The sequence below is a fragment of the Bufo bufo genome, chromosome 4 (genome assembly GCF_905171765.1).
Source record: "Bufo bufo chromosome 4, aBufBuf1.1, whole genome shotgun sequence".
In the NCBI taxonomy this organism is placed as follows: domain Eukaryota; kingdom Metazoa; phylum Chordata; class Amphibia; order Anura; family Bufonidae; genus Bufo; species Bufo bufo.
Genome location: NC_053392.1, coordinates 620136970 through 620163183, shown reverse-complemented (window position 1 = coordinate 620163183; position 26214 = coordinate 620136970). Strand labels below are relative to the sequence as shown.

General features: G+C 42.9%; 2 protein-coding genes across 2 annotated transcripts; one reads left to right on the top strand and one right to left on the bottom strand.

Annotated features, from left to right (window-relative positions):
• Positions 1–6543: 6543 nt before the first annotated feature.
• LOC120999720 lies at positions 6544–7758 on the bottom strand. Its single transcript, XM_040430742.1, has 2 exons — positions 7673–7758; positions 6544–7586 (listed from the first exon to the last, which is right to left on the bottom strand). The coding sequence occupies exons 1-2, from the start codon at positions 7684–7686 to the stop codon at positions 6722–6724; spliced, it is 879 nt and encodes a 292-aa protein (XP_040286676.1). The 5' UTR covers positions 7687–7758; the 3' UTR covers positions 6544–6721.
• A 6347-nt stretch (positions 7759–14105) lies between these two features.
• LOC120999703 (zinc finger protein OZF-like) lies at positions 14106–22952 on the top strand. Its single transcript, XM_040430724.1, has 2 exons — positions 14106–14161; positions 21312–22952. The coding sequence occupies exons 1-2, from the start codon at positions 14128–14130 to the stop codon at positions 22649–22651; spliced, it is 1374 nt and encodes a 457-aa protein (XP_040286658.1). The 5' UTR covers positions 14106–14127; the 3' UTR covers positions 22652–22952.
• The last annotated feature ends 3262 nt before the right edge of the window (positions 22953–26214 follow it).

Below are 26214 nucleotides of genomic sequence, written 5' to 3'. Positions count from 1 at the left end.
CTTATCCGGGCCAAAAACATGACGCCCGTGTGAAAGAGGCCTAAGAGGGTCATTTACTTTTCTGAAATACACCTACATTTCACGATTAGTTGCGCTGCTATCTGAGACTTCGCCCCACTCACGCCAGGTCTATAATTGTGAGCGTGGCATGGGCAGGGAAGGGGACGGGTCGGCACGCCGATCTTGTTCATCATTTTCTACGTCTGGTTTAGGCGTAGAAAAAGGTCTAAATGTAAGATCTCGGAATCTGTGTTACATTTCGATCTGGCGGAGGATCAGCTGAAGTTATGAAGAGGCCGGAGCCTCTACATAACTTTGGCGGCTCCACCACCAGTTTAGGCCTTTATTAAGACCAGCATCTAAAACGGCGGTCTTAATAAAAGTGACAATCTCTCTCAGTTAGATTTGGGCGATTGACGTAGTCTATATGTATGTAGCAGTTCAGACTGAGCAGGTAGTATCTACTTCACACTCGCCTTGGCTACATTTGTTTCCCAGCGTGGCTAAGGCTACTTTCACACTAGTGTTTTCAATTCCGCTATTGAGATCCGTCATAGGATCTCAATAGCGGAACAAAACGTTTCCATTTTGTCCCCATTCATTGTCAATGGGGACAGAACTGAATTGAATGAAATGGAGTCACCAGAATGCATTCCGTTCCGTTTGGTTGCGTCCCCATCGCGGACAGAATAACACTGCAAGCAGCGCTTTTCTGTCCGCGATGTGGTGCGGAGCTATACGGATCCATCATGACACACAATGTAAGTCAATGATGGCGGATCTGTTTCCTGTGACACAATAGAAAACGGATCCGTCCCCCATTGACTTTCAATGGTGTTCCATCTGGTCTCTTGGGATTTAAATCTGTACATCCTACAGGCAATTAGATATACACTGATAGAAAAAATTACTTACCTAGCAGGGTACAGCTCTCCATAGATGACCGTACATGCTAGAGGAACGCTACAGCTGAGAATCTAAGGCTGGGTTCACATCACATTTTTTTACATCCATTTAACTGCTTAGTGACACCAATACGCCTTTTTTCGGGGGTCCCTAAGGGGCCTCAGGCTCTCACAGGCCGGACCAGCAGGAGTGTAAGCGGTGACAGAGGGAGCGGACTTCCTCTGTCTCCCACTGGCACCCTGCAAATGCGATTGCGGGATCCCAATGTGTGTAAAGGCTGGCTGGGGCCTGGTATAGGCCCCAAGCCTGCCTTGAGTGCTTTCCAGCAGGCTGTGCCTCTCTGGACATTAAAATGCAATGCACTATAGGGACAGTGTTTTGTACTTTTAAAGCAATTAAAATATTGCCTGTTATAGTCCCCTTGCGGGACTAATAAGTGGCAAAAAAAAAAAAGTTAAAAAACAAACAGTAATTTTATGAAAAGATTCCCATACATTTTTTTTCCCATTGAAAATACTCTTTTCAATAAAAGAAATTGCAAAAATAAATTCTCCCCCACTTTGGTATCTCCGCATTCGTAACGACCGGCACTACACAAATATCATGTAAATAATCCCCTACAGTGAATGTTGTTTAAAAAAAAAAAACGCAAAATTGCAAATTTATTCTTAGTCACCACCGAAAAAATTTAATAACAGGCGATCAAAAAGCGTAATTCATCCCAAAATGATACCAAAGAAAACTGCAAGTCATCCTGCAAAAATGAAGCCCTGACACAACTCCATAGGAGGAATAATAAAAAAAGTTATGGGTCTTGGGAAGCGCCACCTGAGGGGTTAATAGCTGCGGATCGCAGCGTGCAGTCATAGAGGCTGGGTGCCGGGTATGGGATATGGCCGGCACCCACAGCGCAGCCTGCCTTTGTATTAAGCATAAACTATATTCATTGGTGGCGCAGTGGCCACAGCCCCTCCCCTCCTCCTCCCTGCTATAAGCCCATTGGTGGCGCAGTGGCCACAGCCCCTCCCCTCCTCCTCCCTGCTATCAGCCTATTGGTGGCGCAGTGGCCACAGCCCCTCCCCTCCTCCTCCCTGCTATAAGCCCATTGGTGGCAGCGGCACAGGGGGGAGGGACTGCCTCCTTCTCCCCTGTGTTGTTGAGAAGAACATGGCGCGCGCTGACAGCAGCGCGTCCCATGTCAGTTCCTCGTGTGTGAGAGGCAGAGCAGCGGAGGGTCTAGGCGCAAATGGCGACAAGACTACAAAGTCTTGTCGCCATTTAGCAATTCTAAGTCTCATTGGCGACCATTTTGATCGCCATCTGGAGCCCTGTTATTTCTACCGAAGAATCAACGGCGTAAAATTTAATAATGTAAAAACTCAGTGACTGTATTGCTGTTTTTCCCCATCTCCCTCACAGAAAGAGTTAATAAAAGTTAATCAGAAAGTTATGTGTACGCCAAAATGACACCATTAAAAACTCCAACTTGTCTCGTAAAAAACAAGCCCTCCTACAGCTACATAGACGGAAAAATAAAAAAGTTATAGTTCTTGGAAGGCGACAATGAAATAAGGAAGAAAAATGCTTGATGAGTAAGGCCCAAAACACGCTGGTCACTAAGGGGTTAATGTATATGTTGGGGAGGGGGAGAAAAAGAAAAAAGATACAAAAGCACAGTACGCCACTTATTTCCATCCTGTGGAGTTTGGTAAAAAAAATATGTACAGTACAGACCAAAAGTTTGGACACACCTTCTCATTCAAAGAGTTTTCTTTATTTTCATGACTATGAAGGCATCAAAACTATGAATTAACACATGTGGAATTATATACATAACAAACAAGTGTGAAACAACTGAAAATATGTCATATTCTAGGTTCTTCAAAGTAGCCACCTTTTGCTTTGATTACTGCTTTGCACACTCTTGGCATTCTCTTGATGAGCTTCAAGAGGTAGTCCCCTGAAATGGTCTTCCAACAGTCTTGAAGGAGTTCCCAGAGATGCTTAGCACTTGTTGGCCCTTTTGCCTTCACTCTGCGGTCCAGCTCACCCCAAACCATCTCGATTGGGTTCAGGTCCGGTGACTGTGGAGGCCAGGTCATCTGGCGCAGCACCCCATCACTCTCCTTCATGGTCAAATAGCCCTTACTTTCAAAGTCTTCCCAATTTTCCGGCTGACTGACTGACCTTCATTTCTTAAAGTAATGATGGCCACTAGTTTTTCTTCACTTAGCTGCTTTTTTCTTGCCATAATACAAATTCTAACAGTCTATTCAGTAGGACTATCAGCTGTGTATCCACCTGACTTCTCCTCAACGCAACTGATGGTCCCAACCCCATTTATAAGGCAAGAAATCCCACTTATTAAACCTGACAGGGCACACCTGTGAAGTGAAACCATTTCAGGGGACTACATCTTGAAGCTCATCAAGAGAATGCCAAGAGTGTGCAAAGCAGTAATCAAAGCAAAAGGTGGCTACTTTGAAGAACCTAGAATATGACATATTTTCAGTTGTTTCACACATGTGTTAATTCATAGTTTTGATGCCTTCAGTGTGAATCTACAATTTTCATAGTCATGAAAATAAAGAAAACTCTTTGAATGAGAAGGTGTGTCCAAACTTTTGGTTTGTACTGTATATATATATATTCATTAACTTGTTTTTTAACAATGGAACTCTATGGTGACAGACGCCACAGCATGGCGTCTGTCTGAGGCGTCCGTTAATATATACTTACTGTGTATACTAGGGATCGACCGATTATTGGAGTTACCGATATTCACGAGTTTCAAAGTTATCGGTATCGGCATCTAACCTTGCCGACATGCCGCGTCCAGCGCGCTATCACCATGTTCCCTCAGCAGCACTGGAGAGAAGGAGTCACTCTCTCCCTTCCACCTGTGCCACGCTACCAATGAGGAGAGACGGGAGGAGGAGGGGCTGGCGCACTGCGCCACCAATGAGAGGACCTTTCATGGGTCCAAACATAATAAACTAAGTAGCACAACATGTAGGGGTTAATGCAGGGATGTCCCTGCACTTACTATTATTTCTGTCCGCTGCTCCGTTGCGCCGCTGTGGCCCCCGTTACCTTCTCCCGTGCAGTATGCTAATCACTAGCATTGGAACACCAGGGAGGAAACATCAGCTTTTCTCCCTGGGCGTTCCTTCTTCCTGGCTGTGACGTTCTGCGCTGCGATTGGACAGCGCTACAGCCAGGGAGAAGGAACGCCCAGGGAGAGAAGCTGATGTTTCCTCCCTGGTGTTCCAATGCTAGTGATTAGCATACTGCGCGGGAGAAGGTAACAGGGGCCACAGCGGCGCAACGGACAGAAATAATAGTAAGTGCAGGGACATCCCTGCATTAACCCCTACATGTTCTGCTACTTAGTTTATTATATTTGGACCCATGAAAAGGTCCTATTTAACATTTAATACAAATACAGGAGGCTGGGTGCAGAATCACATAGCCGTCGCCCAGCCTCTATGAAAGGAAGCTGCGATCAGTGGCAGTTAACCCCTCAGGTGCGGCACCCTAGGGGTTAACTGCTGCCGCTGATCGCAGCTCCCTGTCAGAGGCAGGGTGCCGGCTGTGCGATTCTGCCGCCGACACACCCGCCTCCTGTATTAAACATTAATTATCATTGGTGGCGCAGTGCGCCCTTCCCCCCACCCCCCAGTATTAAAATAATTGGTGGCAGTGGCAGCTTCTGATCGGAGCCCCAGCTGTGTAATCCCGGGGCCCCGATCGATTACCATGGCAGCCAGGACGCTACTCAAGCCCCGACTGCCATGGTAAGCTCCCTGCTGCTGTGTGCACTATGCACAGGGCAGAAGGGGGAGTGTGAAGTCCTAGTCACCCTGATAGAGCTCCATCAGGGTGAATAGGACAAGGGATGAAGAGATCCCAGGTTCTAGCCCCTAACGGGGGAAATAGTTATTAAATAAAAAGTAAAAAGAAAATAAAAGTAAAAAAAATATATATTGAGTATAAATCACCCCCTTTCCCAATTTTACATATAAAATATATAAAACAATAAATAAATATATCACATATTGCCACGTCCAAACTATTAAAATAAAAAAAATTCTATGTGGTGAACGCCGTAACAGAAAATAATATATATTTTTTTTTCAAAAATGAAAATGCACAGAATATCGGTATAAGTTATCAGCTATAGGCCTGAAAGTTCACAGGTTATCGGTATCGGTTCTAAAAAAATCTGTGTATACATTAAAAGTATGACCAAAAACATGATGTGGACCAGGCCTTACTTTTAGGGCTCATTCACACAACGGTATGGACAATGTTCCCCTGTTGCAGACTGCAAATAGCGGTCCGCAATGCACGGGCACTGGCTGCATGAATTCCGTATTGCGGTGTGGACCCATTGATTTGAATGGGTCCCTGATCCGCAAGATACGGCAAAAAGTAAGACATGTGTTCTCTTTTGCGGTGCGGAGGCACGGACCTGAATGCCCATGGAAGCGCTCAGCTGGTTGAGAAGGCACCGGCGCTGGCAGTAGCCAGTCGCTGTTTACCCCAGTCCTAGTGATGTCACGACTAGTATAACTGGCCTGGGCGCGGCTAAGCGCCGTTCGTTTCAATGGGGCTTAGCCGCGCCCATGCCAGTCATACTAGTCGTGACGTCACCGGACCTGAGGTGAACAGTGAGAAGGCCGCCGTGCTACTGCCAGCGCCGGTGCCTTCTCAACTAGCTGAGCGCTTCCATGGGCATTCAGGTCCGTGCCTCCGCACCGCAAAAGAGAAGACATGTCTTACCTTTTGCCGTATCTTGCGGATCACGAATCTATTCAAATCAATGGATCCACACTGCAATACGGAATTCACGCAGCCGGTGCCTGTGCATTGCGGACCGCTATTTGCGGTCTGCAACAGGGGAACAGCGTCCATACCATCGTGTGAATGAGCCCCAAACAGCTGATCGGTGGGGTTTCTGGGTGTTGGACCCTCACCTATCAGGTACCGATGACCTATTCAGAGGATAGATCCTCAGAAAAAATAAAAATAAAAAAGTTGCAGAACCCCTTTGTTTTAATATACCAGGCCACATAACACTTAACATATTTTTATTATTTTTACATATAGTACAAAGTAAATTACCACACAAACCACATCAGCGATAATGAAAACTCTCGTGACCCCCCCACCACCATCCCAAACCCCAACCGTGCTCTCTCTCTCTGAAGATAGACCGCACATTTTTTCAGTAGTAGCATTATAACCTGCCTAAGATTTTAGATAGCGTTTAGCTATTTAGTCTTTATGTTGTACAAAACAAGCAGCGCTTGTCGCCTTCTAGGTCACCCGTCTCCTCATAGATTGTAAGTTCTTATGAGCAGAGCCTTTATTTCTCGTGTTTGTTACTATGTTAGGTCCGGCGGGTGAACAGCCTGTCGGATCTAGTCCTGCCACTAGTTCACATGTGCCCCCGGACTGCCGCTCCGTCCCTACTGACTATAATGGGGGCGGGGGCGGAGTTCCGGCGGCAACGCGCGTTGAGAGGCAGCCGGACTAAAAGTACTGCGTGTCGTAGTTTTAGTCTGGCTGCCTCTCGCCGTGCGCTGCCGCCGGAACTCCGCCCCCATTATAGTCAGTAGGGACGGAGCGGCAGTCCGGGGGCACACGTGAACTAGTGGCAGGACTAGATCCGACAGGCTGTTCACCCGCCGGACTCCCCTGCCACTAGTGTGAAACTAGCCTTATTTTACGAGTCTATACATGAACCCCCCTGATTGTAAAGTGCTGCTGAATATCCTGGCGCTATATGAATACGCTGTGTATGGCTGTTTCACACTATTCCGTCCTGCCAGTCCACCCAGCCGGCTTTAGAAATAAAATATTCTGCAAAGTTGTGCCTCATGGAGTTACCAGCAATGGTCGACCTTGGATCCCAATTTTGGGAACTCTGCAAACCACAATCATCAGACTGTAGGTCATCCTGTAGAGGTTTTTTCATGATCAGAAAATTGTGTAACACCACACAGGCCTGCACAATATCGTCGACTGTGTCTCGCTTTAGCTGCCTAGGTGTACTCAAAATTCCCCATTTTCTAAACAGTATTTCGAAAGTAGACTCTGCAATTCTCCGTGCCCTTGTCAATCTGTGGTTGAAGATTCTTTTACTGAAGTTAAGTCCTCGATTAGAGTAGGGTTTTATCATGTTAGGACACATCTGGAAGTCCTTGTCTCCAACAACAACGAAGGGCATTGGCGGTCCTTCGGTACCTGGGAGCGGTCTTGGTGCTGGCAAGCCAAAGCTATCGTTTAAAAGATCCTCTAACAACCACGAGTCATTGGTTCTCCCACATGCACCAACGTCCACTGCAAGGAAACGATATTGGGCATCTACAACGGCCATGACAACAACCGAAAAATACTCTTTATAAGAAACACACTCAGATTCAGAGCCCGACCGTTTTAGAATCCGAATGCGTTTGCCGTTCAAAGCACCCGCACAATTGGGAAACTGGCAGACATCCCAAAATTTTTCTGCGATCTGCAGCCACTGCTGTGTTGTGGGAAGTGGGATGAAGTCTTCACATAAGGAATCCCACAAGGCCTGGCAAGTTTCTGTGATTATGGAGGATACAATAGGTATTCCCATCCCAAATTGAGAATGAAGGGATGAAAAACTTTCTCCAGTCACCAGAAATCTGAATAAAAAAAATATTAAAAAAAATTATTATAATAGTCCAATAAACACAAATCACTATATTTTTGTTTTCAATGTTGTTCATACCTTAGAGTCACCATGAGACCCTCAGGGGGAGGAATGAATCTTCTGTAATAAGAATCTTGTCTCTGTATTGTCGCTTCGATACGTTGTACTAGGTAATCAAAACTTTCTAGAGACATACGCAGGTAGTCGAGGAACTTGTTGGGATGTGATCGGAGCTTATGGTATAGCTCTGAAGGTCCTCCACTGCGCATTCGCGTTAAACTCATTTGGTGAACCCGAAATTGACGCCTGCGTCTTTCCCTGGCACGTCTTCGGGCTCGAAGTAACAAAATTTCAAAACCTAAGATTATGTGAGCAGGTAGCATTCTCAGACAGAGGAATAATCAGACTAGATTATGGACTCCAGAAGGAGGACCTCTTTCTGACAACCTTACTCTAAGCTCAGCTGTAGGACCTTAAAGGATGTCACAGTCATGTGATCAGTTACATGGGAGGGATGTAAATGTTAGTGGCTGTAGGACCTTTGATGATGTCACAGTCATGTGATCAGTTACATGGAGGGATGTAAATGTTAGTGGCTGTAGGACCTTTGATGATGTCACAGTCATGTGATCAGTTACATGGGAGGAATGTAAATGTTAGTGGCTGTAGGACCTTTGATGATGTCACAGTCATGTGATCAGTTACATGGGAGAGATATAAATGTTGGTGGCTGTAGGACCTTTGATGATGTCACAGTCATGTGATCAGTTACATGGGAGAGATATAAATGTTGGTGGCTGTAGGACCTTTGATGATGTCACAGTCATGTGATCAGTTACATGGGGAGATATAAATGTTAGTGGCTGTAGGATCTTTGATCATGTCACAGTCATGGGATAAGTTACATGGGAGGGCTGTAAATGTTATTGGCTACAGGACTTTTGATGATGTCACAGTCATGTGATCAGTTACATGGGAGGGCTGTAAATGTTTTTGGCTACAGGACCTTTGATGATGTCACAGTCATGTGATCAGTTACATGGGAGGGATGTAAATGTTAGTGGCTGTAGGACCTTTGATTATGTCACAGTCATGTGATCAGTTACATGGAAGATCGCTGCCCAATAAATCTCTACCTGTCACCAACTGAGAGGAAGATGAGACACCATGGACTATTACTGCCCCTTTAACCCAACATCCACCCCCTTTAATTCCCACAGCAAACCCCCCATCCACAATACCTATTATTTATTTTGCTTTGGCAATGCTAAATGTTTTACTTAGACGTGCCAATAAAGCTTTATTAAATTGCATTTTAGTGGCTGTAGGACCTTTGATGATGTCACAGTCATGTGATCAGTTGAATGTGATTGCTGTAAATAATAGTGGCTGTAGGACCTTTGATGATGTCACAGTCATGTGATCAGTTGAATGTGATTGCTGTAAATGTTAGTGGCTGTAGGACCTTTGATGATGTAACAGTCATGTGATCAATGACATATGCAGGACCATTACAGGACTGTGCTTTTTCTTTGTATTCAGGTGAAGACAAGAGACTGAAGGTTTGCACATGGGACTATATGACGGAGGGGGTGGCAGGGATGTTTTTACATAGGACTGTATGTTGGAGGGGGCTGCAGAGATGTTTTTACATGGGACTGTACGTCGGAGAGGGCTGCAGGGATGTTTTTATATGACACTGTATGTTCGAGGGGGGGCTGCATGGATGTTTTTTGTACATGGGACTGTATGTCGGAGAGGGCTGCAGGGATGTTTTTATATGACACTGTATGTTGTGGAGGGGCAGCAAGTATGTTTTTTTTTTTTGCATGGGATTGTTGTTGAAGGGTGTTGAACATATGTTTTTACATGGGACTGTATGTTGGAGGGGGTGAGGCTTTGAGATCTCCTAGTCTGCAGAGTCAGTGATGGGAATTCCAGCTGTAGTTAGTGAGTCGGATCATTAGATTCATCTCAGCAACAAGATCCGACTCTTCCCGTCCCAAACATCTATTTATTTAATACTAGATAGTCATTCCCCCCCTCCTCGGTGCTGACTGTCTACATGTAAAAGAGTCATAGTCTATCTTCCTGGACCAGATGGGTCAGGTCTGGGTTATTTTGGGCTTTAACCCCTTAAGGACCGGGCTCATTTTCACCTTAAGGACCAGGCCATTTTTTGCAAATCTGACCAGTGTCACTTTAAGTGCTCATAACTTTAAAACGCTTTGACTTATCCAGGCCATTCTGAGATTGTTTTTTCGTCACATATTGTACTTCATGACACTGGTAAAATGAAGTCAAAAAAATTATTTTTTTTGCACAAAAAAATACCTAATTTACCAAGAATTTGAAAAAAATTAGCAAATTTCAAAGTTTCAGTTTCTCTACTTCTGTAATACATAGTAATACCCCAAAAAATTGTGATGACTTTACATTCCCCATATGTCTACTTCATGTTTGAATTGTTTTGGGAATGATATTTTATTTTTTGGGGATGTTATAAGGCTTAGAAGTTTAGAAGCAAATCTTGAAATTTTTCAGAAATTTACAAAAACTCAATTTTTAGCGACCAGTTCAGGTCTGAAGTCACTTTGCGAGGCTTACATAATAGAAACCACCCAAAAATGACCCCATCTAAGAAACTACACCCCTCAAGGTATTCAAAACTGATTTTGCATACATTGTTAACCCTTTAGGTGTTGCACAAGAGTTATTGGCAAATGGGGAGGAAATTTGAGAATTTCATATTTTTGTCAAATTTTTCATTTTAACCCATTTTTTCCACTAACAAACCAAGGGTTAACAGCCAAACAAGACTGTATCTTTATTGCCCTGACTCTGCCGTTTACAGAAACACCCAATATGTGGCCGTAAACTACTGTACGGCCACACAGCGGGGCGTAGAGTGAAAGGTGCACCATATGGTTTTTGGAAGGCTGATTTTTATGGACTGGTTTTTTGACACCATGTCCCATTTGAAGCCCCCTGATGCACCCCAAGAGGAGAAACTCCCTAAAAGTGACCCCATCTAAGAAACTACACCCCTCAAGGTATTCAAAACTGATTTTACATACGTCGTTAACCCTTTAGGTGTTGCACAAGAGTTATTGGCAAATGGGGATGAAATTTGAGAATTTCATTTTTTTGCCTAATTTTCAATTTTAACCCATTTTTTCCACTAACAAAGCAAGGGTTAACAGCCAAACAAGATTGTATCTTTATTGCCCTGACTCTGCCGTTTACAGAAACACCCCATATGTGGCCGTAAACTACTGTACGGGCACACAGTAGGGCGTAGAGTGAAAGGTGCGCGGTTTGGTTTTTGGAAGCCAGATTTTGCTGGACTGGTTTTTTGACACCATGTCCCATTTGAAGCCCCCCTGATGCACCCCTAGATTAGAAATTCCATAAAAGTGACCCCATCTAAGAAACTACACCCCTCAAGGTATTCAAAACTGATTTTACAAACTTTGTTAACCCTTTAGGTGTTGCACAAGATTTAATGGAAAATAGAGACACAATTTCAAAATTTCACATTTTTGGCAGATTTTCCATTTTAATATTTTTTTTCCAGTTACAAAGCAAGGGTTAACAGCCAAACAAAACTCAATATTTATGGCCCTAATTCTGTAGTTTACAGAAACACCCCATATGTGGTCGTAAACCGCTGTACGGGCACACGGCAGGGCGCAGAAGGAAAGGAATTCCATACGGTTTTTGGAAGGCAGGTTTTGCTGGACTGTTTTTTTTGACACCATGTCCCATTTGAAGCCCCCTGATGCACCCCTAGAGTAAAAACTCCAAAAAAGTGACTCCATTTTAGAAACTACGGGATAGGGTGGCAGTTTTGTTGGTACTAGTTTAGGGTACATATGATTTTTGGTTGCTCTATATTACACTTTTTGTGCAGCAAGGTAACAAGAAATAGCTTTTTTGGCACGTTTTTTTGTTTTGTTATTTACAACATTCATCTGACAGGTTAGATCATGTGGTATTTTTATAGAGCAGGTTGCCGCGGACGCGGCGATACCTAATATGTATACATTTTTTTTTATTTATGTAAGTTTTATACAATAACTTCATTTTTAAAACCAAAAAAATGTTTTAGTGTCTCCATATTCTAAGAGCCATAGTTTTTTCAGTTTTTGGGCGATTATCTTGAGTAGGGTCTCATTTTTTGCGGGATGAGATGACGGTTTGATTGGCACTATTTTGGGGTGCATATGATTTTTTGATCGCTTGCTATTACACTTTTTGTGACGTAAGATGGCAAAAAATGGCTTTTTTTACACTGTTTTTATTTTTATTTTTTTACGGTGGTCATCTGAGGGGTTAGGTCATGTGATATTTTTATAGAGCCGGTCGATACGGACGCGGCGATACCTAATATGTATACTTTTTTTTATTTATGTAAGTTTTACAGAATGAGTTCATTTTTGAAAAAAGAAAAATCATGTTTTAGTGTCTCCATAGTCTAAGAGCCATAGTTTTTTCAGCTTTTGGGTGATTATCTTGAGTAGGGTCTCATTTTTTGCGGGATGAGATGACGGTTTGATTGGTACTATTTTGGCGTACATGCGACTTTTTTGATCACTTTTATTACCTTTTTTGGGAAGTAAGGTGGGCAAAATTTCAATTTTCTCATAGTTTTTATTTTTTTATTTTTATGGCGTTCACCGTGCGGGGAAAGTAACATGACCATTTTATAGATCAGGTCGTTACGGACGCGGCGATACCTAATATGTGTAGTTTATTTTATTTTTTTAATTTTTATTCAGTGATAAATGTTTTTTTTTTTATCTTAACTTTTTTCACTTTTTTTTTACATTTTTGTGACCCAGACCCACTTGGTTCTTGAAGATCCAGTGGGTCTGGTGTCTGTATAATACAGTACAGAACAATATATATTGTTCTGTACTGTATTTTACTTACACTGAACAGATCTATGCTTTTAGCACAGATCTGTTCAGCACCATGGACAGCAGGACGCCTGAGCAGGCGTCCTGTTGCCATGGGAACCCTCCCCGTCTGCTCAGAACTTCGCAGACGGGGAAGGGTAAGCACGGGGCTGAGGGGGGCTCTCTGGGGGCTCTCTCCCTCTCCATAGGGGGGCTGCAAAGCCACAGCAGCCCCCCGATGGAGAGGGAGGGAGCTCCCTGACCGATGACAGTTAACTTTTTCCATACAGCGGTCCGTACGGACTGCGGTATGGAAAGGGTTAAACGGCTGACATCTGCACAGATGTCAGCCGTTTATACCAGGGTGCCAGCAATGTGCTGGCACCCTGGTATACCCACTAGAAGCCAACGATCGTTCATGGGGAGGCGGGCGGGGGATCGCGATCCCGCCTGCCGCACCGCCCGCCTCCCGCAACGCCCCCACCGCATGCGACACCCCCCCCGCACCACCCGCCGGCATCAAATCGTGCAGGGGTGCAGGGGGGGGTGAAAAATAATGATTTTAGCCACTCTAAAGTTTCTGATCCCCGCGGTCAGGGACCGCGGCGATCAGAAACTGCAAAAAGCGCAGCAAACCGCAGGTCTGAATTGACCTGCGGTTTGCTGCGATCGCCGATACGGGGGGGTCAAATGACCCCCCCCTGCATTGTTACGGGATGCCGGCTGAATGATTTCAGCCGAAATCCCGTTCCAATTAACCCCTGGGGCGCCGGAATACAGATTTTAAGTCAGGACGTACCGGTACGTCCTGGGTCCTTAAGGACTCGGGAAATAGGGCGTACCGGTACGTCCTAGGTCCTTAAGGGTTTAAGGACCAGATACAGTTCAGCCACTTATAGTGCACATTAGTTTAACAGATACGTATAATATTAGTATTTGGTAATACGCCGGTTTAAAGGAATAAGACCCTTTACTTCATGTAAGATGTTCTTCTTCCAGATGTGATTTTGCTCTCAGTCCTCCTTGTTTCCCTCAGGTTCCTTAGGTGCAGGACTCTACTTTTTAAAGACAATGGTCCTTTCCATCAATGACCCACCAAGGATGGAGAAGAACAGAAACCACATGGCTGCAAGGATACTAGACCTCACCCTGGAGATCATCTCCTTGATAACTGGAGAGGTGAGAGTCTCACATGACATCACTTTTATCTCTAGTAATAAACCAGGGAAATGTCTGGAAAGGTGAAGGATTCTTAGAATCTCTGTAGTGATCGGCGTCTCCCCATACACAGGATTACACAGTAGTGAAGAAGTCGTCTGGTGAGTGTGTGACACCCCGTGTGTCAGGAGGATGGAGCAGGAGCCAGAGCCCCATCACCGAGCCTCCACCTCATTCCCTGATACATGAGCAGAAGATCCTAGAACTTACCACCAGGATCACTGAGCTGCTGAGCGGAGAGGTGAGCGCTGCTGGGAATGCTGGGACATTATACAGTAACGCCAAGGGAGGGGTCTGGTAATGACTGTGTCCTTGTGTTGTCAGGTTCCTATAAGGTGTCAGGATGTCGCTGTCTATTTCTCCATGGAGGAGTGGGAGTATTTAGAAGAACACCGGGATCTGTACAAGGACGTCATGATGGAGAATCACCAGTCCCTCACATCACCGGGTAAGAGGAGACCTTCCATGACTGTAGAGGAGAGAACAGTTCTGAGAGTCAGATTCCCCCATCATCTGATCATCACATATAGACAATGGCCCAGATTCAGGTAGATTTGCCCATTACTTACACCTGAGCCGCTCAGCTGAATTTCTCTGCGCTGGAGCAATTTTGCCAAATTGCCACCTGATTCAGGAATCGTTTGTTCATTTAATTTGCTCCTGTTTAAGGCAAAGCTGAGGGCGCAAGGCCGTGCAAGTCAAAGTGGGTGTGCCCCTATGTAAATGAGGAATTTTCGGCTCAGCAGAGGTTTGCTAGCATAATTTCAGGGCAAATCCTGCTCAGCAGCTTGCACTGAGCAAATAAATAGGAGCAGACTTGCGCAGGTTCTTTGCTGAATTTCATCCTGCTTTTTCCTCCCCCCCCCCTCCTCCCCCCACCCCTCCATCCCCACCCCATGCCTCCTCCGCACCACGGAGATTGAGGAGCCAGAGCCGGGGCACCCTTGGCCCAAAGAAAAAAACTAAAAAATAATTTTATGTCAACATTTTTTTGCTCAACACAATATGATTTTTTTATTATTTTTCTATATGCTCAGGATTTGGGATTTGGATTTGGGTCGGGCTGCTGATGTCATCCTGCAGGATTGTTACCAACTCAAGGATGACTTCAGGGCTAAAGCGAAACATGCGATACACCTCAGTATCAGGCCTCATGCACACGACCGTTTTTTTTTGCGGTCCGCAAAACGGATTTCCGTTGTTCCGTGATCCGTGACCGTTTTTTCTTCCGTGGGTCTTCCTTGATTTTTGGAGGATCCACGGACATGAAAAGTGAAAAAAAAAACTAAGTCAAGTTTCCATTGAAAATGATAGGAAAAACGGACACGGATCACGGACACGGATCACGGACTCGGATGACTATCTTGTGTGCATCCGTGATTTTTCACGGACCCATTGACTTGAATGGGTCCGTGAACCGTTGTCCGTGAAAAAAATAGGACAGGTCATATTTTTTTCACGGACTGGAAAAACGGATCACGGACGCGGAAGCCAAACGGTGCATTTTCCGATTTTTCCACGGACCCATTGAAAGTCAATGGGTCCGCGAAAAAAAACAGAAAACGGAACAACGGCCGCGGATGTACACAACGGTCGTGTGCATGAGGCCTCAGTCATCTGAAAAAGGTTGTAGCGCCCTCTGTAAATCCTCTCCCGTGCCCTCCTACGAGTCGGCTCAGTCAATAGAATATCAAAAACCATAGCTGCCCCTGGCATGTTGGTGCACAGATGTGAGGTCCCGAAAATGTGGGTGCTCTGCTTGTTCAGATCGTCTGTCTAGGTGCTGCTGAAGTTGCGCGCTCCTTCAGATGACATTTGGCCATCTTTTGCTAACTTGCCCCTGCTTTTAACAGGAGCAAGTTTGCCCAGGGAAAAAAGCTTGCACGCTTCCAGCGCAAGATGCGCATCACACGCGCATGTTTCTGAATCATCGGCAGTACCTAATTTGCATATTCGCTGAGGGAATTCCATGAAGGCGCAACTTACACCCCGCGCAAAATTGCGCAGGAACAGCTAGGCTACGTGCGCGGGAAAATGGCCGCATTTCAGGCTTAACTGGTTTACAGAATCAGCCGCAAATTTGCATAGGAGCAAATCAGTACTTGCGCGGCGCAAATCACACTTGTTCCCGCGCAAGTGCTTCTTGAATCTGGGCCAATGTATTCAATCACAATGTGTATGTTTTCTATAGATTAGTGAAGTAGGCCCAGCATTCAAAGATCTTAAAGCTTTGGACTTCTAGGATATATCAAAATAAGATCCAACAGAACCACTGTTAATTAGCAAACCTCTTGAAGTTCGTTTAGGGGCTAATTTGAACTAATTTGTCACAGATTTGATTTAGTTTATTTTGATGAATTCGACCTGAATCGAAAGTGCACAGTTTGCGCTGAAAAGTTGTGTATGACACGCTGAGGTCTCCTGGGACTATATCCAGTCCAGGTTCTCTTCAGTGTCTCCCATAGAATGTCAGGTTTTGTTGCCACTAAAAAGGGGCAGTGAAGATAGAGATGATGCAACTAAAAGGCGTTTTTTAGGGGCTGCTAGAAAGAGGAGAAAATTGAATGATGTGACCCCTGGCTCCAAGGCATTGTGTCAGACTCAGAGGTGACCTCAACATAATCCTGCAGTGGAGTCCACCAGAGGTCGCAATAATGGCTGTTCAGACAATTTTACTCCTTAAAAAAAAGTCTAAGGCGTCTAATAAACGCTTGGCTGAGCGTTTCAGACTCCTCGTTATAGAGTTCAGCAGGGGTATAAAAAAAAAATAAAAAAAAAAATATATATATATATATATATCACAGAAAACAGATAATGCACAGTGATATATAGATATATAATGCTTGCATCTATTGTGTTAGTATATATGTATCACTCTGATATGATAATAAAAAAAAGTCTCGGATTTTATCTTCTCTGTGACTATGTGCAGAGTCCGCTCTCCTGAAGGTAGATGCCCAACGGCATAGGTAGATGTAGCGTAGGACCTGCCTGACTGAGACCACCTTGGCGCGGGTAGATGGGCACAGATGTGTTTTAAACACAATATATTGGCTGAGAGTCTCAGATTTTATCATATCAGTATGTGGGGGCTTAGTCCATATATAATGTTTGCATCTATTGTGTTAGTGCATTATTATCTGTTTTCTGTGATTTTTTATTTTTTTTCATAAAAGTAGCCATGGACATCAGCATATTTATTTATCACATCGTGCAGGATCTTTTTATCTTTGTTTTTTATTTCTTCTCTGGGATTTTTACTTTTTTATGTTAGACAGGGGGCCTGCCTGGAGTTTCTCTGCCACTCGGGAATGCTATGGATTTTTTCTGTCTAAATTGTACAGTATCTAAAAAAAGAAATCGCTGCACATGCACAGACAAGAGAGTGCCCCAAAAAATATTTATTTATATATAGGTGGCTTATTACAGCTCCATGCAACCCCCGAGTTATTACAGAGTGGCATTAGACTTCTTATAAGTTGACCGGCCAGGAGTGAATGCACAGCAGGCTGTTATAGCCAAGTGAAAAAGTCCAGTCCAATATAGTGGATCTTCCCTGTACTTTATCACTTGGCTATGATAACCTGCTGTGCATTCACTCCAGACCCCTATCTTGGAAGGAGGGGAGCAATGTTACTTAGATAGGAATGTATGCTGGAGAAGCTGACGGGAGGGGGTGGTTATTTACATGGGACTGTATGACGGGAGGACACTTTAATACCACCGCTATTTATTTATGTTGTTCTACTCTGTTAGATGAACAGAACACCGAAAATAATGGAAGTGCTGGATCGGGCACATAACTGACAGGAACAGAGCTGAACAGACTCCACTGACTATAATGGAGTGCATTCAGTTTCTGTCCGGGATGCTGTCTTTTTATCAAAGTCCTATATGCAAGGCTTTTTGTCTGGTCTTTTTGACAGAATCTGCGACAGAGGCCATGAACACAGCCTCCAACGCAAATGTGAACAGGTGTAGGCGTACGTATTATGTACAGTACAGACCAAAAGCTTGGACACACCTTCTCATTCAAAGAGTTTTCTTTATTTTCATGACTATGAAAATTGTAGATTCACACGGAAGGCATCAAAACTATGGCATCCACACATGTGGAATTATATACATAACAAACAAGTGTGAAACAGCTGAAAATATGTCATATTCTAGGTTCTTCAAAGTAGCCACCTTTTGCTTTGATTACTGCTTTGCACACTCTTGGCATTCTCTTGATGAGCTTCAAGAGGTAGTCCCCTGAAATGGTTTTCACTTCACAGGTGTGCCCTGTCAGGTTTAATAAGTGGGATTTCTTGCCTTATAAATGGGGTTGGGACCATCAGTTGCGTTGAGGAGAAGTCAGGTGGATACACAGCTGATAGTGTTACTGAATAGACTGTTAGAATTTGTATTATGGCAAGAAAAAAGCAGCTGAGTAAAGAAAAACGAGTGGCCATCATTACTTTAAGAAATGAAGGTCAGTCAGCCGAAAAATTGGGAAAACTTTGAAAGTAAGGGCTATTTGACCATGAAGGAGAGAGATGGGGTGCTGCGCCAGATTACCTGGCCTCCACAGTCACCGGACCTGAACCCAATCGAGATGGTTTGGGGTGAGCTGGACCGCAGAGTGAAGGCAAAAGGGCCAACAAATGCTAAGCATCTCTGGGAACTCCTTCAAGACTGTTGGAAGACCATTTCAGGGGACTACCTCTTGAAGCTCATCAAGAGAATGCCAAGAGTGTGCAAAGCAGTAATCAAAGCAAAAGGTGGCTACTTTGAAGAACCTAGAATATGACATATTTTCAGTTGTTTCACACTTGTTTGTTATGTATATAATTCCACATGTGTTAATTCATAGTTTTGATGCCTTCATAGTCATGAAAATAAAGAAAACTCTTTGAATGAGAAGGTGTGTCCAAACTTTTGGTCTGTACTGTATTTGAATTACTGCAAATTACGTACTCCTCCTCGGCTAAAAATACTCCTCAAAAATGGTAAGAGGAGTATTTTTACTCTTCCTTAAAAAATGTAGTGTGGTCTCTGGAGTCCACAATCTCATCCTATTTGTCGTTATTATTATTATTATTAATAATAATAATAATGTGCCTATTGGAAGTGAGGGAGAACTGTGGCCTGCTACAACTACTGATACTCCTGTTTGCACTACTACCCACATTCTGACTGTCAGATGACGAGGCATAGGTCTTTCACTTTCCACTTTTCTGTTTACCAGACATTTTATTATGAGGACTATAAAAATGTAAAATGTAAAGTCACAGGTTTGATACACAGATTATTATTATTATATGGTAAGAAAATTGTATTTTTTCTGTAATTTAGTCCCTACACTTCTACAAAACACACTACACACTGGTATTGAAAATAAATGTAAAATAGTAATAATGCAGTTATTGCAGTAAAATGGACAGTATTTTGAAGTAATGCAACACGTTCACTAACACAGGACTACTAATGCAGTTATTGCATCAAAATGTGAATACTAATGCAGTTTTTACAGTAAGATGCATTCATTAACACGGGTATGCTAACTGCATGGTATCTAGAGGTAATACAATGTTTTCACTAACTACACTAATGTAGTTATTACAGTAAAATGCAAGCACTAACAGGTATATTAATGCAGTTATTGCAGTAAAATGCATTTTCTGTAACTGCATGCTATCTTGACGTAATACAACATGTGAAAGGGGTTGTCTGGGTTCAGAGCTGAACCCGGACATATCCCCATTTTTACCCAGGCAGCCTCCCTGACTTGAGCATCGGAGCAGTTCATGCTCCAATGCTCTCCTTTGCCCTGCGCTAATTTGCGCAGGGTGAAGGCATTTTCTGGAGATCCGGTGACAAACCGGGTTTTCCATAGGGCTGCCAGGCGGTGGCTTCTGCCCAGCAGTGAGCTTGGTGACGTCAACCGGCACTGATGGGCGGGCTTTAGCGCTGCCCTAGCCTGTAAAACGGATAGGGCAGCGCTAAAGCCCGCCCATCAGAGCCGGTGATGTCACCGAATACACTGCTGGGTGGAAGCCTCCGCACGGCAGTTTGTTATTGTAAATAAAAGAGCCCTTGTCCTGGGCAAAGGAGCGCATCGGAGCATGACATGCTCTGATGCTAACATCAGGGGTGAAATTATGGGTATGACCGGGTTCAGCTCTGAACCCAGACAACCCCTTTAAGTAGAATGCGTCTACTAATGCAGTATAACACATTTGCTTCAAATGAAAAGTATGTTAAAGTAATACTACGCGTTACTGAAATGCGATGATATGACCAATTACAAATGATAGATTCATTGTTTGCAGCAGTATGTATGCTATTGATGATGGAGGTGCTAGCAGTAAGCCTGTGAACTGTAGAAACTTCAGGTTTTTACAAAAAAGGCTAGCTGGCTCTCTATTCTATTACAGCATGATCCAGGATTTTGTAATGCAGAACTTGCCAGAAGCTCTATGAAATACACAACTCTAAGTGATCAGTCCCTCACTCTCTGTTTTCCTTGATAAAAACCCCAAATCTACCTAATTGTATCTCTATAATCTCCTCAACGCACCTAGATTGCCAGCTTGTGTCTGCAATTTTTCTTTGGCAGACACAGCCAAAACAGATGCTTTCTGATCGAAAGCTGCGCACAGATTGGCGTTTTGCATGTTCAGAGCAAAACGACCTGCCAGAATCCTATCCCCAGATTGGCTGATTAGGCTGTCAGCCTCTGAGCCAATCAGGGCAAGCCCCCCTCCAGTGTCATGTGATCCTTCATCCTTATGCTCCCTCCCATTTTCCCTGTAAATTTCCACAGTAAAATGGCTATGGCGATGTTTTTGCGCTATTTATCTGAAATGAACCGCCAAAGCTTTGGATTCAATTGGCAGATTAATTTTTGTAAAATTTGGATTAAATCTGATATGTTTAGAATCGATTCACAGTATTCGATATCTACTGTATATACCTTTTTGTGGGATTTGTTGAATTTTTTATACTTTTTGTATGGATAGAATCACTGTCTTTTCAAGGGATTATATTCTGGGACCTCTGCAGAGAAAAATCTCATGAACACTATAGGGGGAAATTATTAAGACTAGTGCTTTATATGCTGATCTTAGGAAAGTCCACTGCTAAAAAATACAATGAAATTCCTAAAGAGTAATATTTTTGACACATCTCAGGATGTTAATGCTCCAGAAACTGAAATCTAGATTTGAAGTGGAATTTACACAAATTTTCTGGGATAACTTTTTGGCCATAGACCCTGTCAACTTTTTGAGTGGTGAGCATGGTGTAAATGAGGAAAAAGCCATAATTTTTCATGTAAACAGTGGCTTGTGCAAACAGTTGTTTGTTTTTTTTACTTTTCTGTGCAAGAATACTGGTGTAGAACCACTGACAAATTCTCCTTATGATTTTTTTTTTATATATAGTTTTTCTTTCTTTTTGTGATTTAGCTACTGGAATTGTACATTATCCTGTTTTCCTACATTCCCCATGTACTTTGTTTCCTTGTTTGCTATGGTATAAAAATAATTTTAAAAAAGTAATAAAAAGATTAATTCCCTTTTTTAAAATAACTACATTTTGGTTTTGTTTTCCAGGTAAAGATGGGATGAATGACTCCAATGAACATCTCCATTTATCTAATGAAGCAGAAGATAACAATACCACACAAGATAATTCAATAACTCCTAATGTACCTTCAGTCCTTCACAGTGAAGATCTATCCACCGATACTGCTGGGCACAAGATGTTTTCAGCTAATCAATCACTCATTGTCGAAACAAGAACTGGACATAGATGGGAGGAAATATTTTCACATGGGAAAGATTTTAAAAAGAAATGTGATCTTTATTTATATGAGAAAAATCACAAAGATAAAAAGCCATATTCATGCTCAGAATGTGGAAAATGTTTTAGTCAAATATCAGATCTTGATATACATCAGAGAACTCACACAGAGGAGAAGCCATTTCCGTGTTCAAAATCTGGGGAATATTTTAGTTGGAAATCATCTCTTGTCGAACATCTAAGAATTGATACAGAAGAGAAGCCATTTTCGTGTTCAGAATGTGGAATATATTTTACCCAGGAATCAGCTCTTCTTTATCATTATCAGAGAACTCACCAACAAGAGAAGCCATTTTCATGTTCAGATTGTGGGAAATGTTTTAGCCAAAAAGCATATCTTGAGAGACATCATAGAACTCACACTGGAGAGAAGCCATTTCCATGTCCTGAATGTGGGAAGTGTTTTAGTCAGAAGACATCTATTGTGGAACATCTAAGAATTCACACAGGAGAGAAGCCATTTTCATGCCCAGAATGTGGAGCCTGTTTTGCCCATAAATCAACTCTTATTCGCCATCAGATAACTCACAACATAGAAAAGCCATTTTCATGTTTAGAATGTGGGAAATGTTTTACCCAAAAGTCAGATCTTGATAGACATCAGAGAACTCACACAGGAGAGAAGCCATATTCATGTTCAGAATGTGGGAAACATTTTAGTCGGAAATCATATCTTGTGCAACATCTAAGAATTCACACAGGAGAGAAGCCGTTTTCATGCTCAGATTGTGGAATATGTTTTGCCCATCATTCAACTCTTCTTCATCATCAGAGAACTCACAAAAAAGAGAAGCCATTTTCATGTTCAGAATGTGGAAAATGTTTTAGCCAGAAATCTGATCTTGATAGACATCAGAAAACTCACACAGGAGAAAAACCATTTCCATGTTCCGAATGTGGGAAATGTTTAAGTCGGAAATCATTTCTAGTGGAACATCTAAGAATTCACACAGAGGAGAAGCCATTTTCATGTTCAGAATGTGGAGCTTGTTTTACCCATAAAACATCTCTTCTTAATCATCAGAGAACTCACACAGGGGAGAAGCCATTTTCATGCTCAGAATATGGGAAATCTTTTAGCCAGAAATGAGAACTTGTTACACATCAGAGGGCTCACACAGGGGAGAAACCATTGTGATGTTCAGATTATAGGTACTGTGGCAGGTGTGGAGCTTCATTGTAGGACCTGCTGCCTAACAATGCATTCTGATGTCTGCATGACATCATACTACATGAACCTTATAACAAAGAATACAAGTCATACGTCCCCAACCATTAACGTATCTGTACCCGCCACATCTTACTTCTAAAGGACCATTGATGATGTCACAGTCAGTTGATTAGTCACAAATATGTATCAATAGTAGATATTTTGTTTTGATCATAGTAGGTATAGTATCTTTGATGAAGTCATTAGCATGTAATCAGTCACATACATGGGTTATTGGTAGATGTTCTTAATAGCAGTGGATATAGAACCTTTAACCTCTTTATATTGCACGTATATTAAATCTTAACCCATTAAGAAGTAGGCCTCTTTGTCATTTAAAGGATTATGCCACTCCATTCATCTGTTTGGCCCCTGCCACAAATATCTGAGGTCTGGTGTCGGCAATCTCCATATTTCAATGTATAGTTAATATTTCGGTGTTCTACTAGACTGAAGAGTAAAAGGCTAACAATGTTTTCAACTTTTGATTTTCAGGCTCCATATCTCACCATTTACTACAGCTTCGAACGTGAGACTACCATGATTTTATAGACAATCATCTCAGCTATCTCATAAATAAATTGGACTTGCAACTATTTAGCATATGATTAGTTATGCAGATTCTTGTCATGTAACTGCATTGTTACTGTTTTGCTCCTAAAAATTCTAAATGTTATTGTTTTGGAAATCCTCCTTTGGCTTTCAAGACTGCCTGAATCCTTCTGGGCATGCTCTCCATCAGATTCAAGCATGTCTCGACAGAAATCTATTCCCAGATCTCTTCTACAATTTCCCAATGTTGGTGCATACTGGTCGACTCACTGGGGTATGAATACAGCTTTTTCTTCAACTCTATCCACAAGTGTTCAATTGGGTTGAGGTCTGGTGACTGGGAGCCCACCCAGCACCTCTACTTCATTGTCCCATTTCTTCACCAATCTTGGCATATGCTTCGGGTCATTGTCCTGCTGGAACACTATGTCGTCCTTTTCATACACATAGTACTCGAGTGTAGGAAGTAACTCGTCTTGTAGGATACTCACGTATATCTCGGCATTGAGACCACCATCGATCCTGGTCAAGTATCCAACGGCTTTGGCTGTAAAACACCCCATGTCATCAGGCTTCCTCCATCAAACTTGACAGTTCCTTCAATGTCTCGATCCGTTAGGCCTCTTTTCCCTTGTTTCTTCCAGATTCATTTGCACCCATCAGAGCCCAGTCTATTGACTTTCGTCTCATCGCTCTAAATCACCCATTTCCAATCTTCTACTGTCCATTGTTCGTACTTTTTTGCCAACTGAAACCAACGGTTCTTATGACGATATTGAAGTCGAGGCTTCTTCAACTTTTTTCAGGCCACCATTTCGGGTGTCGCACAGTGCTTACATGGACGTCTGTGATCTCACTATTACGAAGCATACGAGCCGCCTCCACTGCCGTTTTTGTTGCGCTAGAACTGATAGACCTTGTGATGAGCCGACTTGTTGACTTTGAAATGGATGGACGGACTTTATTTCGTATTCTTCCAACTGTCATGGCGATCACATGATGCAGTTTTCTTGGCCGAGATACCGCTATTAATGATCTGGATGATGACTTTTCTTGGGAAATCTTCTTCATGTCTGCTCCTGGATTCAAACCAGTGACCTTTCGCTTGGGAATCAACCTAATAACACACTGATCTATTAGGAAATGTGAGAACAGGTCGTAATTTGTAGTATACAAGAAGAAAAAGATTGTTCCACCACCAGGAGCAAACCAGTAACAATGCAGTTACATGAGAAGAATCTGCTAATCATATGCTAAATAGCTGCAAGTCCAATGTATGTATGAGATAGCCAAGATGATTGTCTATGAAATGATGGAAGTCACACGTTTGAAGCTATAGTGGGTGGTGAGATATGGAGCCAGAAAGTCAAAAGTTTAAAACATTGTTACCCTTTAGCTTGTTAGTGTACATCTTGCTAAAGGTGGAGTGTAATAGGATTCCTAACACAGTTGGCCTGGGGACCTTAACAAGCCCCCAAATGACAAAATAACCACTCAGAACAATGCAAGGGGCCATCAGATGACATAGGGAGCCCCCTCTAATCGCTCCCAGTCACTTAACCACGGCATCTGTGGGGTTAACACCCAGGAACAGAGTTATCTCTTATCTCAGCCACAACAGGCAGGTATTAGCTGTACATATAACATAGCCACCACTAGAGGTTGAAGTAATGTCTATATAAGCATCATAGATGCCTCTGCAGGTACTTTTACGGTTTACAAAAAGTATTTCAACACACAGGACTTTCTTTGGTCCTGCGCGATGTTTCAGCACAACTGTGCAGAGTATGTTTTGTCTGTGCTGCCCTCACCATTAATCCTGGTGCAGGCAACAGAGTCTGAACAGACCTTACATAGGCTGCATTGATACAATGCTCTGGATCACCTTGGGAGCCCAGCACTGACAGAAGTGGGGCTCCTGCTGTAACAGTCAGGATTGAAGAGAACTCCAATCCTGGCTGCTCAACTCCTTGGATGCCATGGTCCATAGAGACTGCAGCATCTAGGTAGGTAAATGGATAGGCTCCCTCTGCCGCCATTGGCCCCCTGCAAACTTAATTGTGGGGTCCTGATGCATTGCCATTGCTGTCAAGGCCTAAGATAAGCCACCAGCCCTGCCATGACCGTATGTCTATTACATTGTGCAGCAGAGAATGACCAGGTATACCAGTGCATTATAAAAGTGGGACAAAAAACTAATAGACAATAGAGTTAATAAAGCTAATAAAAATAAAGAGCGTAGACACACACAATATTGCTGTATTTGCAGCAACCTGTATAATAAAGATAACGCTTTATTTAAGCTGCCTCATTAATAACTTAAAAGATGCAAAAATAGGGAATTGTTTTTTTTTCCTATTCTCCTTCCACTTAAAAATTATTATTATTAACCAATAAGTCCCATGTACCCCAAAAATGGTAACAATGAAAAATACATCTCAGCCCTCAAAAAACAAGCCTTCATATGGCTACAACAGCGCAAACATGATTGCGTTCTGGCTCTCGACATAACAAATTATTGTGAAAAAGTAGTAAAAAGCAAATAAAAATCTGCATGTTTGGTATCACCATAATCGTACTAAGAGATCATATGTGAAGAAGTAAAGCGAGGGAGGACTTCTATAGATTGGCGCGACCACAGAAGCAGGAAACCATCAGGATCTTTTATTAATATATACATAGAATTTCGGAGGCCCCTTGCAAGTGTTGCCGTACTCTCGGATGTCGCGTCCGATTGGTTTGTACAGAAACAGCGCATTCCAAAAGATAAAGCAGGAAGAGAAGGATGACTATGAGCTGTGGGCATGATGCATGCGCACTAGACACAATAATTTGGCGGAAAAATCTGAATATATGCCACCTGAAGACTTCCTCCACGTTATCCTACGAGG